Genomic DNA, 14,951 nt, shown 5'->3' with positions numbered 1-14,951 from the left:
TGATTTTCAATTATTTGGTTGTCACCGGTATATGTCTTTCATTATAGTATAGCCACTGTAAAGTGAACACCATTAATTCACTTTTAAAAACATACAAATTCTTAATCAATATACTTACATTTTTAACTCTGAACAACCTGTCAATACTGTAGTCAATCATGCCTATGCCTGTTAAGCAAAACCTAAAACTTTTAATTTTAAGGAGAGAAGATGAAGATAATTGAGAGAAAAATGCCGACTTTCTATCAGGCATATTAGAGGGCGACTTGGTATATAGAGGGGTCCTTCAACAACCCGGAAGCCTGGCTCTCACATGTTGTTGTGTACATGCACCGGTTGCTAAGCACAGTTATCACATTGTGCACCATAACAGCCAGCATTGTTGATGTCAGCAGACTCTTGAGGAACAAATAAGAAGATGAGAGTGGTCGCGTTAATAAGGTAACGGCGCCTGTGTGCTGTAACGGTCTCACACTTCTGTCACTGAGGTTTCCTGCTAGCAGGTCAGTAGTTTGGAGTATGCATGCTGCGAACAGACGCCACAGAACTTCTTCCTGTTTGATGTACAGTGTTTAATGTCACCTGTAATTTTGTTCAAAGCAAAGAAAATACCATGCCGCTTGTAGAAGTCCAAAGTTACCGACTATAAAGGTGCCAAACCAAAGCAAGAAGCACACTGTAGCTGACTTACAGTAGTAATGAAGACTGTTTAGGATAGAGCATCCTCAGTTTAATAAGCACAACCACAAACACTGCTGAATATCAATGCTGCCTCACATTCCCAGACCACTAACCGCACACCCCCTGATAATGTATAGCACCGTAATGATTCAAACACAGCTTTACCTCTGTGTCTATTTCTCTTGTGGTCCAGTGGGGGCAAAGACAGCTGCTACAACATGATGCAGTGTGTTTCCGCTGGGCACCGGATCGTAGCTCTGGCCAACCTCCGTCCTGCTAACACAGGTGAGGAAGATGCACTGCTGAGGTTTTATATGATCCACAGGGGCTACCTGCGCAATATGGGCCATCCAGCTGCACCTCTGCGCTCCAACAAACTGCAAACAATGTACACAATCCAAGTACTGCAGAACTTTATGTACTGTAAATACCACAGGAGTGTTTTTAGCATGGTAACTGGTGTGCTATGTTTTAGAGCTGCAACCATTAGGTGGAAGAAAATGAAATCTGATAATCATTAAAATAAACTTTAAAGCATGAATACCTAATATATGTTATGGCTCCAGCTTAACTAGTGCAAAGATTTGCAGCTCTTTCCTGTCTCAATTTAATGTAAATTGAAAATCTTGGGGTTTTCACTGTTGGGTGAACAAACAAAGCAATTAAAGATCAATGTGATGGTAATTTTTAACTATTTTCTGATGTTTTATAGACCAAACAACTAATCAGTTCATTGAGAAAAAATAATCTGCAGATATTGAGGATTCTATCGATAATGAGAAAAATGTTGGTTGAAAAGAAGATGGATACTAGCAGAGTTGTAACACATTAAATATATCAAATATGTAATAAGGTAATTAAGTTATGATTTCTATTATCCTCTAGTACACACTAGGTTTTGGTTCTTGATATATGGAATTCAGAATGGTCCAAAAGTAAATAAATAATAAAAACAAAAAGTAAAGTATTCATATCAAATACATTATAAGCTAAATGAGATAATGAATCGTTAAATGTCTGACTATTTTATTAAAACTATTATATTTGAAATGTTTATGGTGACTAATGTTTGTTTGTTTTATTTCATGCTGACATTTTCCAAAGGAACTCTTATTTTATTGTGTCACTTTTCAGTTTTTTTAAAATGGTAATAAGTTGAGTTTGAATAATATTGAATTTATTACATTTTCTTAATTTTTTATATTCATAAATATGATTACTTTGTGAATTGTGAATGTCATATGGCCCTGTAGTCTGATTTTATCTATCTATTAATCTATTTGTCTGTTTGTACATCACTTGTTAGGATCTGAAATTAACTGTTCACCCATAACTATTTCCAAAAAATTGCAACATCACACATACTCATTATTACTGTTTATGAAACACATAATCAGTGGCTTATCACCTGAAACTGGTCTTAACATCTTTTCTTCCAACCACAGATGAGTTGGACAGCTACATGTACCAGACAGTGGGCCACCAGGCCATAGAGCTGTATGGTGAATGCATGGATCTGCCTCTTTATCGACGCACCATCGAGGGCTCTAGTCTGGACATCAGCAGAAACTACAGTAAAACAGAGGGGGATGAAGTGGAGGACCTGTATGAGCTGCTGCACCTTGTCAAGGTATACTCTCTGTCCCCACCTTTAGTGAGAAAGGGTTTTATTATCCTAGCACTGCGAGTGAATGTGGCTGCACAGGCCTTAATACCTGAGAGACGCTCCCCTCTTATTTTCCATACACACAACCACTTTACTAGTTTGTTTATTTTTATAATAAGTGACACTTATTATTATTCTCATCACTAACAGTTACTAATACATCAAACCAACTGAAACATACTGTATTGTGTATGTGTGTCAGCCTCCTTAGAAATCCGAGAATATATGGGTCTCTTTATCTTGGTATAAGTTCCAGTTTCTTCACCCGCCATTTGTTTGCTTGGCTTTTTTGCATTTTTTTTACTGGGCAGATACAATGAGGCTGAATGATCCCTTTCTTAAGTATGTGTCACAACAGAACTGTCCTTCAACAAGAAACACATTAAATCAAAAAAAGCAATGTGTTCTTTAAAATGCCATTTGATTGTGACTTTAATTTAGTAAGAATGTTGGTACACTAAAACCCTTCAATCGATAATTTTATATTTTTACATTTTTCTGGTATCACTGAATTTAGTAACAAAGAATCGCCTAAACGTTATATCTTAAGGGACAAATTTAGGTAGATTATTTTTTTTCTCCATTATTTTATTTATTTCTTTTATTTACGTGCATGTTAAAAAATAGAGCCGTTTAAAAGATATGCACACACATTCACATATACACAAACCTACATATGCACGAATGTATATGTACATTAAAATAACTGTACAGGAGTGATTGTACAAGACCATTCATTAATAAAACCATCAGACCGTAAATCTAGAATACGACCAAATTCTAATTTTATTTCCACATGTGATGTCACAGGCTTAACACATGAATGAAATAGAGAGTGAATCTTATTCAGAGTAGTCTTACAATACACCCTAATTATGTGAACTCACTATTGCGATGCTTCATTGAGCTTATACAAAAGCAGTCATCGTTTTGACTCCTTGCCACCACTGACATATGCTTGACTGCTTTTTAGTGAACAAGCTCTCAGAGCACTACTAAACTTCTCATCTCGGCTAAGGTTCATGACATATGTCACACTGTTGAGATGTTTTACAAGTCATTCTCTGTGGATTCAGAGTCACTTAGTAGCCCATCAGCACTGCCTCAAAGAGACCCTCCTTGTCTAGCTTCATCTGGCCTGGTGTACACTAACAGTCCTTAGCACCTATTGTAAAGTGCAACCAAGCTGCTCAGAGGATTAAAAAGCCATGTTAGTGCTTTTAGTCTGTCTTATTTAGTATGTCTTGATTTCACTTTCAAAGTGGACTAAGTTTCCCTTTTATCTTACTCCGGAAAAATAGCGTGCCTGTTGTATCAGTTAATTAAAGTTTTATGTGTTAAGTTAGAGCGAGGTGCCCTTCAACAACTGGCTTCACAGGAAAAATTCCATTCTTTTTTTTTATCTCACTTGACAGAAGATCAGATGCAAAAATTAATCACAAAGTTAATATTTGATCAAATACCACTTTTGCCAGGACGCTGAGAAAATATTCATTTGATGCCAAATTATGTATGAGACCTCGGTGGTCTGATGTGGTACAGGGTGGCTGACTGACAGGTTTGAGACAACTGCGTGTGTGTTTAAAACACTGCTGGCACTGCCTGCTTACCTGACCGCCTGCAGCCATGAGGAAACTACCTGGACGCACTCTTCAACAGAAGCAACAGCTCTCCCGGCTGTCAGCACAAACGGGGTGTGGGATTGATCCTGTGTAACACTTGCAGCCCCACACAACCTCTCATTTTAGCTTGCAGCATCAAAATTTAAGAGCCTCTTATGGGATGGTGGATAGGAGTTTGTTGTTGAGATGGGAGTTGGCTTGACGTGGTGTAAATGAGAGAGGGGGGGGGATGCTTGGTTCTTTCTGTAGGTCTGTGTGGAGACATGTTCATCCGGAGCTGAGGGCTGCTTCAGGGCCCCTGCATGTCCGCACACGGCCTGGGTGGCAAGGGCCAGTCAGCCTGCCTCAGGGCATTTCGCGCCCTCAGCCTGACTTTCTTTGTCGTCTTCTGTATAAATCGCAGGGTTTACACATGTGGCTACACGAGAAAGCTCTTGTTTGTGGGTTTTCTTGTGAGTATGCACACATTCACGCAGTCCAACTTTTGTTTTCTGGGCACTCATGAGTATTCACAGTCAAATAGTGGACACCTCTCTGGTACATAATTCAATATACAATCTCTGCCTGTGGTCAGGGCTCTAATTGCGAAGGGCTGCTAATTTCCCATTTCCAGGGCTTCTCTGGTCTGACCTCACCAGTTAGAAGGGCCATAGATCAGGGCAGTTGGTCTCCCATGGGGCCCTCACAGGCTACCAAACCTCTAGCCGTCTCCCCCTTTACCCCTCTCACCGTCATCAACAGACCTGAACCGTAAACAACATTCTTCCTCTCTTTTTCACTGAGTGATGTCGACCGTAAGAATACAACTTTCTTCGCTCAAATTTCAAGGTGCTGCTCTCTCAAGTTTCTTTTTAGGCACTCTCACTAATTGTCACCATTTTTACCACACTGTGAAGGGTAGTAAACTCATGCAAGTCATTGCATCCTCTGTATTTAGAAAATCCTACAATTCTGTCAGAGCATCTCAAATCTCCTCTTAAAAAGTCTTGGGTTATGGTCACATTCAGTTATGTCCAACACATATGCCTGGTTGACTCGGAAAAAAATGTTTTTTTCTTTCACTGTAAAGTTTGTGATGTTGTTGGTTGGTGAAGGAAATGATAGAGGGGGGGAGAAAATACACTTCTTTTGATAATGAGCTGTTAAATCATCCTCACTGGAAAAGAACAGTTTTAGCATGAAAAAATGTGTTCTGTTTGGAAAGTGTGATATTTTGAAAGATTCTTTCTAGCAGTTTGAATTAATTAGAAGTTACAAGATTATATTTGGCAAATGACACTTGAGCATAGATGAAAGAATTTTTTTTCCTCAGATCCGGAGTTGATGAGTTTTAAGTGGATATTTTTCCCTCCTCCTCCTTTGCAGTGCTGGCAACACACCCGTAGCATGAGCCAACAGTGCCATCTACGGATCGGTCCTAGAAGTTGACAAACCAGGGAGACTTGCTACACTTTGGCCTCTCAGAGAATGTTTGGAGCCATTCAAACGACTCAAAGGAAGAGATCATATTCTTCTGAACCATTGTTGATAGAGGGGGAAAAAAGCCCAATTATGATAGAAAAAATGAGCCGTCCATCCCCTGGCAGTAGTGATAATGGCGGAATGACAATGCGGCCCTATCGTTGGCTCCTTTGCTCTCATCGCTGGCTGTGTATGGCTGTGTGTCTTTGAAGTTTGTAACCTGATAGACATGCAAGCCACTGTGTACCTCATCCCATCCTGCTAGGTGCTGATCTTTGAACCCGCTCTTTGAGGGGGAGAAATAACAGTTTTATCAGTGGCGCGGGGGGGATTGTTCACTTTTGGACGTCTATGGTATAAGGGTTTATTTTCATAAAACAGATGACGTCCTTGTGTCCGCAAGACTTCAAAGGCAAGCGAGAATATAAACATTCTCTAAAAGATAACTGCATAAGTATAAAACATTTTGATTTGTTGCTTGTAATTTAAATCCTCTCTTTGTTCATGTCAAAGTATCCTTGTTTGTGTGGATTTTTAAATTGGATTTTGTCGGTTGTGTGTCCATATTTCATGTGTGTGGTTGGTCTGCTCTCCTCTGCTGTGATCTGCTCTGATGTGTGATACAGATCAGCAGTGTCAGTCACCCCTGGCTGTAACGCCAGTCCCCCCGAAGGCCTGCAAAATCCCTCATATTAGTCATATCACATCCCTCAAGTCCTTTATCCTTCTCTCTGTGCTCTGTGACCTGACACAGTGGCTCTTTATGCCCCGTGACCCAGCTTGTGTGTGTGTGTGCATGCGTGCACACTCGTGTGTTCAAGGTCAGGTCAAATCGGGCCTCTGTTACATGATAACAGGTCTATCTCTGTTCTCCTTACACACCTCTGCCTCTCTTTTTTTGCCCCAGTTTCCCTTCTTTCAACACTCAACACTTCAATAGAAAGAAGTGCTCTCACTGCTCTCATCCATATACACTCTTTTTCTCTGTGCCAAACCCAACTGCAAACTTCTTTATGTTGCACACAAAACAGTTTTTCAAGTTGTCACTTTAATACTTTTACATTATATTTTGTATTTTTAAGATTGTTTTCAGCAGATGGAACATTTTACAGCACAAAGGCGTGTGAGTCTTGAAAGTAGCCCAGCTTATAGGGCACAAATGGCAGCGGGCGTTGGGAAGATGCAACTAGAGCTTCAGTTGCTTGATGTTGTAATAGATCGTATATAAAAAGATAGTGACTCTATTGCAGCAACTCTGCAACCTTTGAGCTGATGAATAAAGACAAAGACATTTAAGCTCATTAGAGTGATGAGGAACAATAGATGATATCTATGCACACGTTCCTTTCTGCCAGCTCTAATTAGCCGCACCGTGACATCTCTGTCGTACAGAGACCCAGCTTTGAGAACGATGGAAATGTTACTTTCAAATCTAATTTCCTATCCTGTAATGTGTTCGAGTTTTTTTTTTTTTAAGTTCTTTTATTTTTTGGATAACTGATATCGTGGGTCAGTTAAAACCCAACTTCCTCCCTCCTTTTTTTATGTCAAGCCAGTATTTTTTTTTCCTGCCAATGTCTGGGAAAAGTCTGGGAGAGGTGCGCTGAGACCTTTAGGCCTTTGTAGATGAAACATTCTTTTCTGTTGGTGTGTGTTAAAACATCTTGTTATTAGTGAGATAATCCTTTTCTTAAACTCGCACACCCTCTTCCCCTGATGCCCTGTTTCTCCTGACCTTTATTACACACAAACACACACACACACACTCCCCCCTTATCCTCAGTCTCTACTGCCGCTCAATTATCGACATCAGCTTCCAAGATTGGGGCCCTCTGAGATCGCAGAGGCAGTCTGTCCACAAGTCCAAACATTTTTTTTTCATTCTTCCCTCTCCCTCACTCCTTCTTTCTTTCTTCCACTGGAATCTTTGTCTCAATTGTATTATCGTCACACTTTCATCCGGACCCTTCAGAAGCCTGGCACTGCGTTGTTGCGATTGCCCTGATGGAGGTGTATCCTGCTGCGAGAAAAGGAGGGAGAGGGATTGAGGGAGAGGAGAAAGAAAGGAGCGGAGAGGAGGAGAAGAAGGAGGAGGGAAGGCTGGCTGGCTGGTAGGCAGGTGGAGGAATCTCCAGATGAACCAGGAGCTCTGTGGTATTGATTAGGGAGCTGAGGTGTTGTGAGACAAGTCGTTGAGGAGGGGTGTGAACTACGAAGGAAGGGGAGGGGTGGTCAAAATCAAACACGCAGCCCCTCTCTGATTACCGGCATGGTGCAGCATTAGACGTACATTGGGGGCTCAACAGGAAAATGGATTTCTTTAAAAAGCTGCTTAATACATAAATCATGACCTCTGGGGTCACAGCATGGGTTTAGGAGATCAGATCAATAACAAAGCTAATGCAAGCTTGTTGTAGCTGGTTTGTGGTGCAGAGAGACCTCTAAATGGTGATAGTGGAAGTAGCTTACAAGCAGTAAACTAAAACCGATAGATAATCACTTTGTAGAAAGTTTTATTTTGTTACATTATCAGTAAGGTACCATACTTATATTTCAGCATGAGCTAGTATAGTTTCCTTTAAACAGCTGTCTCTCTGCGTCGCCTCTCTCTATGTGATAGCCATTGTTATCCTTTCCTTTGGTCTGAGACTGCTTGTATTTATGTTGGTCGCCACAGTGGCAGTGGGGTTGAGATTGCAGGCTTGTTTTGCACATGAGGAAGGATAGCATTAGCGCTGAGATAATGGCACTGTGCATTGTTCGCCGGCCGTGTGGAAGTGGTGGAACAGGATCTATTAGATGCAGGCCCATTTCCCTCCAACTGACGCTAACAGTCCCCACAAACATTAGATAAAGAGCCTAGCCTCAAGCCTTTGTAATTTGTTTGTATTTTTCTGCTTAATGTACTTTGCTCAATCTTGTTTAGCGATGATGGAAGCTGATAGCCTTATCTCGCCTTGCCAAGGGCATGAGCCACTACCACTGCTTGGTTGAACATTGTTCCAATGAAGAACGTATGTGTTTATGGTATTTTTTCTTAAGTTATTTGATGATAGATGAATTGTAGATGTATCTAGAGGTTATTTGCATTTGAGATATTGTCTAATATGTTCTATTTTGCACTGATGTAAATACACCATTATGGAAAGTATATTACTATAATTTCTCTTTTGTTTGATTGTTCATATTAAAAATGAAGGGAACTCTGTGATCATTTTCTATGCCTGGCTGACCAAATTTGATTTCTTTTTTGTCACAGTGTGTTTTGTCACTTTTTCTTCAAAATGCCTTCGGATGTCCTTCCTTTCAAAACAACTGCTACTTTTGATCATCAGAGATCTATTGTTACATCTTCACTGTCACCCTTGATGAAGATAAATGTTTTTCACTCTCTGTTGTCGTTGTTTTTTGGTTAAATTTGACTTTTTAAAAAGTCACATTTGAATTAATCTGAAAAAATGAAGTTAAAACCCATGCAAGGGTGTGCGGGATAATCCAGTAATTTAAGAAAAACAGTAGTCACTGAGGAGGTTGGACGTGTAATAAAACCTTTTAAATTCACCAGTATCAACAGCTAGTCAGGCCCTATACTGTCTGTCTGAGAACAGACAGCTGAGCAGTAGTGCTAAGTCTTTCAACTCCCTGCCATTCATCTACTCCAAAATTAAGAGGGCTTTTATGTTTTGTTTTGTGAACCATTCCCCTCAAGAAATATTTGTGGCAGGCCCCATCACCTCCCGCAGCTAAAGTCATAACCAGCCGTAGAAAAACACTGTCTGGAGTCTGGAGAGTGGGTTAAACCAGCACCATTGCTATATTTTCCTCAAGTCTCTCTCTGGGGAGGTAAGGGGGGAGGACGGGGGGGGGCGATCATGATGTCTGTTGGCGCTATGGAGGATAGCGGACAGGAGAGCCAAGATGCCAAGAGCCTGGAACCTGACCTCACCAGAAAAACATTTACATTTTGGAGTGTGCGTGTGTGTTTGTAGGCTAGTGTGTGACTGTGTGTATATACATGGACGTCAATACATGTACGTGCATACACTCTGTGGACTAGGTGGTTGTTACGGACCATGAAAAGCAACTGACATAGTTTACCTCTCTGTGGCATGAGACTCCTTCTTTGATTCTGTCCTACTCGCTTTCTAGAAGCAGCTTCCTGTCTCAGACACTCAAACACTTTTACCTTAGCCAAGTGGGAATGTTGGCATGACAGAGCTGGGATTATGACTTTGTTTTATGCCCTAAAGAAAACGGTTGCTGATGCTTATTTATTGGAACACCTTATCCTTTTAATGGTGAGAGGCGAGACCATGAATGTTGGGAGTGTCATCTTAAAAAAAATCCCAAACTGTTGATCATCTAAGAGTAGAGGCACAGAATGACAATTTGTTTAATGTAGAAGCCACCATTAAAATATTGCATTTTTTAAGAGCCAGCAATAACTAAACTTGTTTGCTTGAATTGCAAGTATTCATGGACATCGATAAACAACCTTATGTCTCCCCGCTGCTTCCTAACATTTGGTTTTCCATGCGTGTAGATATGGAAAGCCTCCTTGTCCTTGGCCTGCTGAAACTAGGGCTTTGTGCTTGCTTTGGCCAAGGCTCTATCCCTCCCTGACGACTGGCTGGGCCTGTGTTTACGTAACCATATATATCTGAGAGGAAACTCGTGAAACGTTAATCTCTCTACTTTTTAACCCTGATGAATTTCTACATTTTCCAGCTGTGCGGCATGGCATATTTATGCTCAGGCTCTATCACTGAAAACAGCTCTGTCATTGTAAATGAATCACTATCCAAGACTAAAGTGTGCGTGTGTGTGTCTGTGTGTGTCTGTAAACTTTAGGCTAGGAAACCGTACAAATACAAACTCAGCCATAAAAAGCTGCAGTAGCACTTTACCTCCATGGATTACATTTTCAGCTTCTTTTCATTCTTCTCCCAACCCAAATCAGTGCACGCTGGCCTGTCACTTGTCACATTGCTGTGGGCTGATAAGCATCCCTCACTCATCGCATTGATGAGACAATGTCCCATGTCATATCCTCTGTTGACTGGTCACACCTGCATCGTGGCCTCAGCGGAGGATAATACTTTCCCCTATTCTGCTTCCTCTCTGCCCTTCTTGTAACTCTGACCTGCATCATCTCAGGAACCGGTCGGGGTATTTAGGTTTATGTGCAGCTGGCTCTGTGAGCAGTTTGTTTTTCTTATTCTACCCCTCCGTATGGTTGAGGACTGACACGTGGTGAGTCATCTCGCCAGCCCATCCATGAGCACAAAGGAAGAGCCCGTCTTTCAACAGCTGCTTCAAACAGACAGCCCCACCAATTTACCAAAGGGAATGTCTCTGAAAGCCTTTTAGAACAAGGTTTTGGCTGGTGTTTGTTTTACAAAGACATTTGCTAAGCTTGCATGTCCACTTATTGCTTTATTTTGATGGATCAGACACTGTACATAGTGTTTTAGCCTCAGTATGTAAGCGGTATCTAATCTTGTAACTATTGGGTGTAACTGAAAACATTATAATTGGTTTACTCCAGACTATACTGTACCTCACTCGTTCACCAACTCTGGGACTCACCTTGGAGTATTATTCAATTTCAATTCAAAATTCAATTTGTATCATTGGCATGAGTGTAACAAAGAAAATAGTGCCAAAGCATTAAGAAATTATAGAGGTAAAAGAAAAAAACATTAGAATGAATAAAATTAAGAAAATATCATAAAACAAAAACTTTTCCCTGTTTGTGTGTGTTTGTGTGTGTGTGTGTGTGTTTGACAGAGACTTTGGGAATGTGTGTTAAAGTTGATTGTGTGTGCAGGTGTGTATGTGTTGATGTTCTTGTTGGTGTGTGTTATACTAGTAAAATATAATCATTCACTATTATAAGTATAATTAATTTAATTTAATTTACATTTACAATTAAAAAGAAATCAATAGGAGATAAGTGTCTGTACAGAATGGTAATGATGAAGCTGATTTAAAACAAATAACTCCTCCTACTAAGCCCACACTAAGCTTCCTGTCAGTTTGGCATGTCTGAGTTGTCAGGACAACCAAACACGCCTCCGGTACTGTGTCCGCATTACATTAAACACAATCGCTTGACCCTAGCTGGCCCTATCCCCTGTACCACATCTACTTGAGCTGCTACAACAAGGTCTAGCCCCTCTCCATGTTCCCACCATGTAGGGGAACAGGGGAGAACAATCCCATTACATTACAACTGGCCCAGAGCTGTTCTAATGGAGAGAACATTAAAACCATGTCGCGTCCAGTCACTTACTTGATGGATCCTGGGAGAGAGGGACGAAGCGGAAGAGAGATGGCGAGGAAAAGGAGTGTTGGAGAGAAGGGGGAAGGCATAGGGGGCTGTGGGGGTTAGAGGTGTTGATATGACAGTGCGGATGCGGCAATGGAAAGCTTGTGATGGTACCCCGGTGCCCTTGAGCAAACTGTCATTCAAACCACTTTAATTAATTTCTCCATTTTGTCTTCTTCCCCGCCTCCCTGCCGTCACACACTAGCATACATACAGGAGGCAGTAATACAATAGAAAGTACGTGTCAACAACTTTAGGCTTGATAAAAAGAGGATTTTGTGATGGAAATATGTGGCCTTGTGTCTGTTATAGCCAAGATCTGCCAACGCCAGCTTCCTAGTTGTCAGAACAGGCTGAAGCAGGCATGTTAGAAACCCACCATTTTGCAAAATGGAGCTTTGTATTGTTAGGGTGTATAATTAAGACCTCATTGTGACAGCCATTGAGAAAGAGCTAATGAGGGTTCTGATGTATTCCATATGAATATGAATATTGAATTTTTAATATTTAATGGCTTTCTAATTGCCTTGGTTGCTGTTAATGGCTTTGACTGTTGAATATTACCCAGACTGAATGTGTGGCATGCGTAAGTACCTTTAAGCTGAGAGCTGATAAAATAGCTGCATTCTCAAGCCGAATTCTTTGCTTTATGATTGTCGTGTATGTATCTTTGGGGCAGATGCATATCTTGACTGAAGGCATGTCTGTGACTGTGAATACATTTGAACCACTCTTTTACTCCCTTACCAAGATGAATGTATATATAATTACAAAGTATATCACACACACTACCTTGATATAGAGTTTAATGGCCGTATCGTTTCTTTGTGGAGCATGTCTGCTGGCCTTAATCTTCCCCACAGCTGACATCTTAATAACTCAGCCTTCTCCATCTATTTCCACGGGAGACATCCGGATGTTGGGGAAGGATTAGTTTAATGAATTTGACAATTAGTAACAGAAGTTAATGACTGCATGGGGCTAAGTACCCTGATGGACATGGCTGGGGGGACTGAGGGCTTCCATTGCTGTAGGCCATAGATCCTCATTAATAGCTTTTCTGCCTGCTGGAGAGGACAGGGGAAGCCAGGCCAGGCCTTTGTTTAGTCTGCCTCTGAAGGGGCTGCTAGGGGGTTGCACTGTTGCACAACTTCATGCCAGAATTAGTCCCGCTCTAGGCGTGAGTTAATGCAGGGCCTCAGGTCCTGGATCAGGTGAAGCTTCATTTAATGAGCTAGGGTCATTAAATGTTGAAAAAAGAAAAGTGACATGGAATCGGGGCGGGCAGGGAGCTATTTCTACCGATCTTGTGCCAACAGTCATGAAGAAAGAGAAGTGGCTTGTGGGTCACAAGAGTCCTGATGACCTCTGCCTTGATTTATCGTTATGTTAGGTTCCTACCCGGATTCCACCTTTAATGCAGTCAAAACATCGTTTAGCTGGATAGCTCTCGTAAAGATTTTATTATTATTTATTATTATACTATGCTTCATGAGCTACCTTGTCGCTTTGTCAGGTATTCCCGTCATAAACCATTTTGATAAATTTTTCAGCTACCATAAAATCAAAGTTTGTATTTTTTATTGCATCATGAATACACATGAAACAATTCCCATAAAATCTATCAATTCAGATTTATACATACATATACCAGTTCTTCACAATAATTCATCCTACCTTTCCCACAGAGGATGAGAAAGTACGTCTAGAATTTGTAAAAATTGCGTCCAGAGCAGCATTAACTGCCCCCTCATTCCTGCCTGTCTCCTGGTGATAGCTATAATAGCGACAAAAACATAACCGCATCCAAAAATAATCATTTCCCAAAGCTGTTTGCCAAAAAGTCTACTAGCTAAAGTCTCCATTGAAAACAAGGGGATGTGTGAGAAATTTGTCTCGTGTTATCATTAGTGGCAAGTATGCCCCGGCTGCATGATGTAATGTAATGAGAGCCGGTGAAAAGAGAAGCCTTTTAATTGGTCGAGGCTGAGTCAAACCTCAGAAGTCCAAGTACCTGCAATAGTCTACCGCCAGAGAGAAGGTGAGACGGAGGGAGACAAAGAGACAGAAACACAAGAGGAGGATATTGTTTGCTGTTGCTCTGATGCTCTGTTATTCTGTCAGGCCAAGTCTGGTCCTGCCAAATTTAAAGCCAAGGGACCAAATTGGTGTTGATGTAGCGCACTCCTTCAACACTCTCATTCCTATCTCTTTTCCTCTTTCTCTCTGTCTCTCCTTATCCCACTCTTTACCTCCCAATATGCCTCTTTAGGAAGTGACAGTTGTATTTAGGGAAAAGGTTATCATTGTATTAGAATAGAGTGCTGGCCCCGAGGCTTACCTAGAATTACATGACACTGCCTGCAGCCCCCTTCGCTCTGTGCTGGGCTGAAATGTTATCAGTCTGACTTAATTACTGTCACTGGGCAGTGGAATTGACTGTAATGTATATTCCAGTGTTGGACACATTAGAGAGATATTAGAAACTTGAGTACTGAATCCCAAGTTAAGATCTCCTGGTGTTTAACTTCAGGTCAAAGAGTTAAATTCTGGCTGTGTATTTGTGTGTACGCATTTAGCTTCAGCTTTATACTTCACGTACTCTGTTGCACCGTAAACACCTCACACACAAATGCACGTAGCCACACACAGAGCACATCCTTTATCTGATTAGCTGGCACGCCTACGTGGAGCTCTGTGTGTGAGGCTCAGTGCATCGTAGCGTCAGGCCCCAGGCAGGGCATGGATTTCATTTAGGAAAGTATCAAAGGTTTACACGCTGTTCGCTTTAATCAGCATGTTTATCAGGCAGAGAAAAATTGCAGGAAGGGACCACAGGGAGTAGGAGGGGCGGGGGGTTATCTTAAGGACCAGTAGCCAGGGAAATTGATAATGGCTACAAGGTAATTTACTGGAGACTTGTGCATCCCTCCACTGCTTCTACCCTCGTCTCTCATTGTAATTACAGCCCATGTAATGTTCTAATGAATCTGCAGGTGTGTGTCTGTAGGGGAGGGGCATAAAGGTAGGGAAGGGGGGTTTCGCATGAATGTCTATGTGTGTGACCATGCGCCTATGTGTATTTGTTCCCGTTTGTCACTCCGGATCGAGCCTGTTTTTGTTGAGAGGGAAGATTGAATGCGTCTCAAGGCTGTGTCAGTATCTCTCGAGTGCATAGTTGTCTCACTGT

General features: G+C 41.3%; 1 protein-coding gene across 1 annotated transcript in view; it reads left to right on the top strand.

Moving 5' to 3' along the window:
* The first annotated feature begins 301 nt into the window (after positions 1-301).
* Positions 302-14,951, top strand: part of dph6 (diphthamine biosynthesis 6) — a 56,743-nt gene continuing 42,093 nt past the window's right edge. The window contains exons 1-3 of the mRNA XM_035674601.1: positions 302-441; positions 875-966; positions 2,127-2,311. Coding sequence (XP_035530494.1) covers positions 419-441; positions 875-966; positions 2,127-2,311 — 300 coding nt within the window. The 5' untranslated portion in view covers positions 302-418. The remainder of the gene's footprint in view (positions 442-874; positions 967-2,126; positions 2,312-14,951) is intronic.

Source organism: Morone saxatilis, unplaced genomic scaffold, assembly GCF_004916995.1.
Source record: "Morone saxatilis isolate NCDOM2014 unplaced genomic scaffold, NCSU_SB_2.0 Contig3, whole genome shotgun sequence".
Classification (NCBI taxonomy): Eukaryota; Metazoa; Chordata; class Actinopteri; family Moronidae; genus Morone; species Morone saxatilis.
This window is presented reverse-complemented; position numbering and strand designations above follow the sequence as displayed.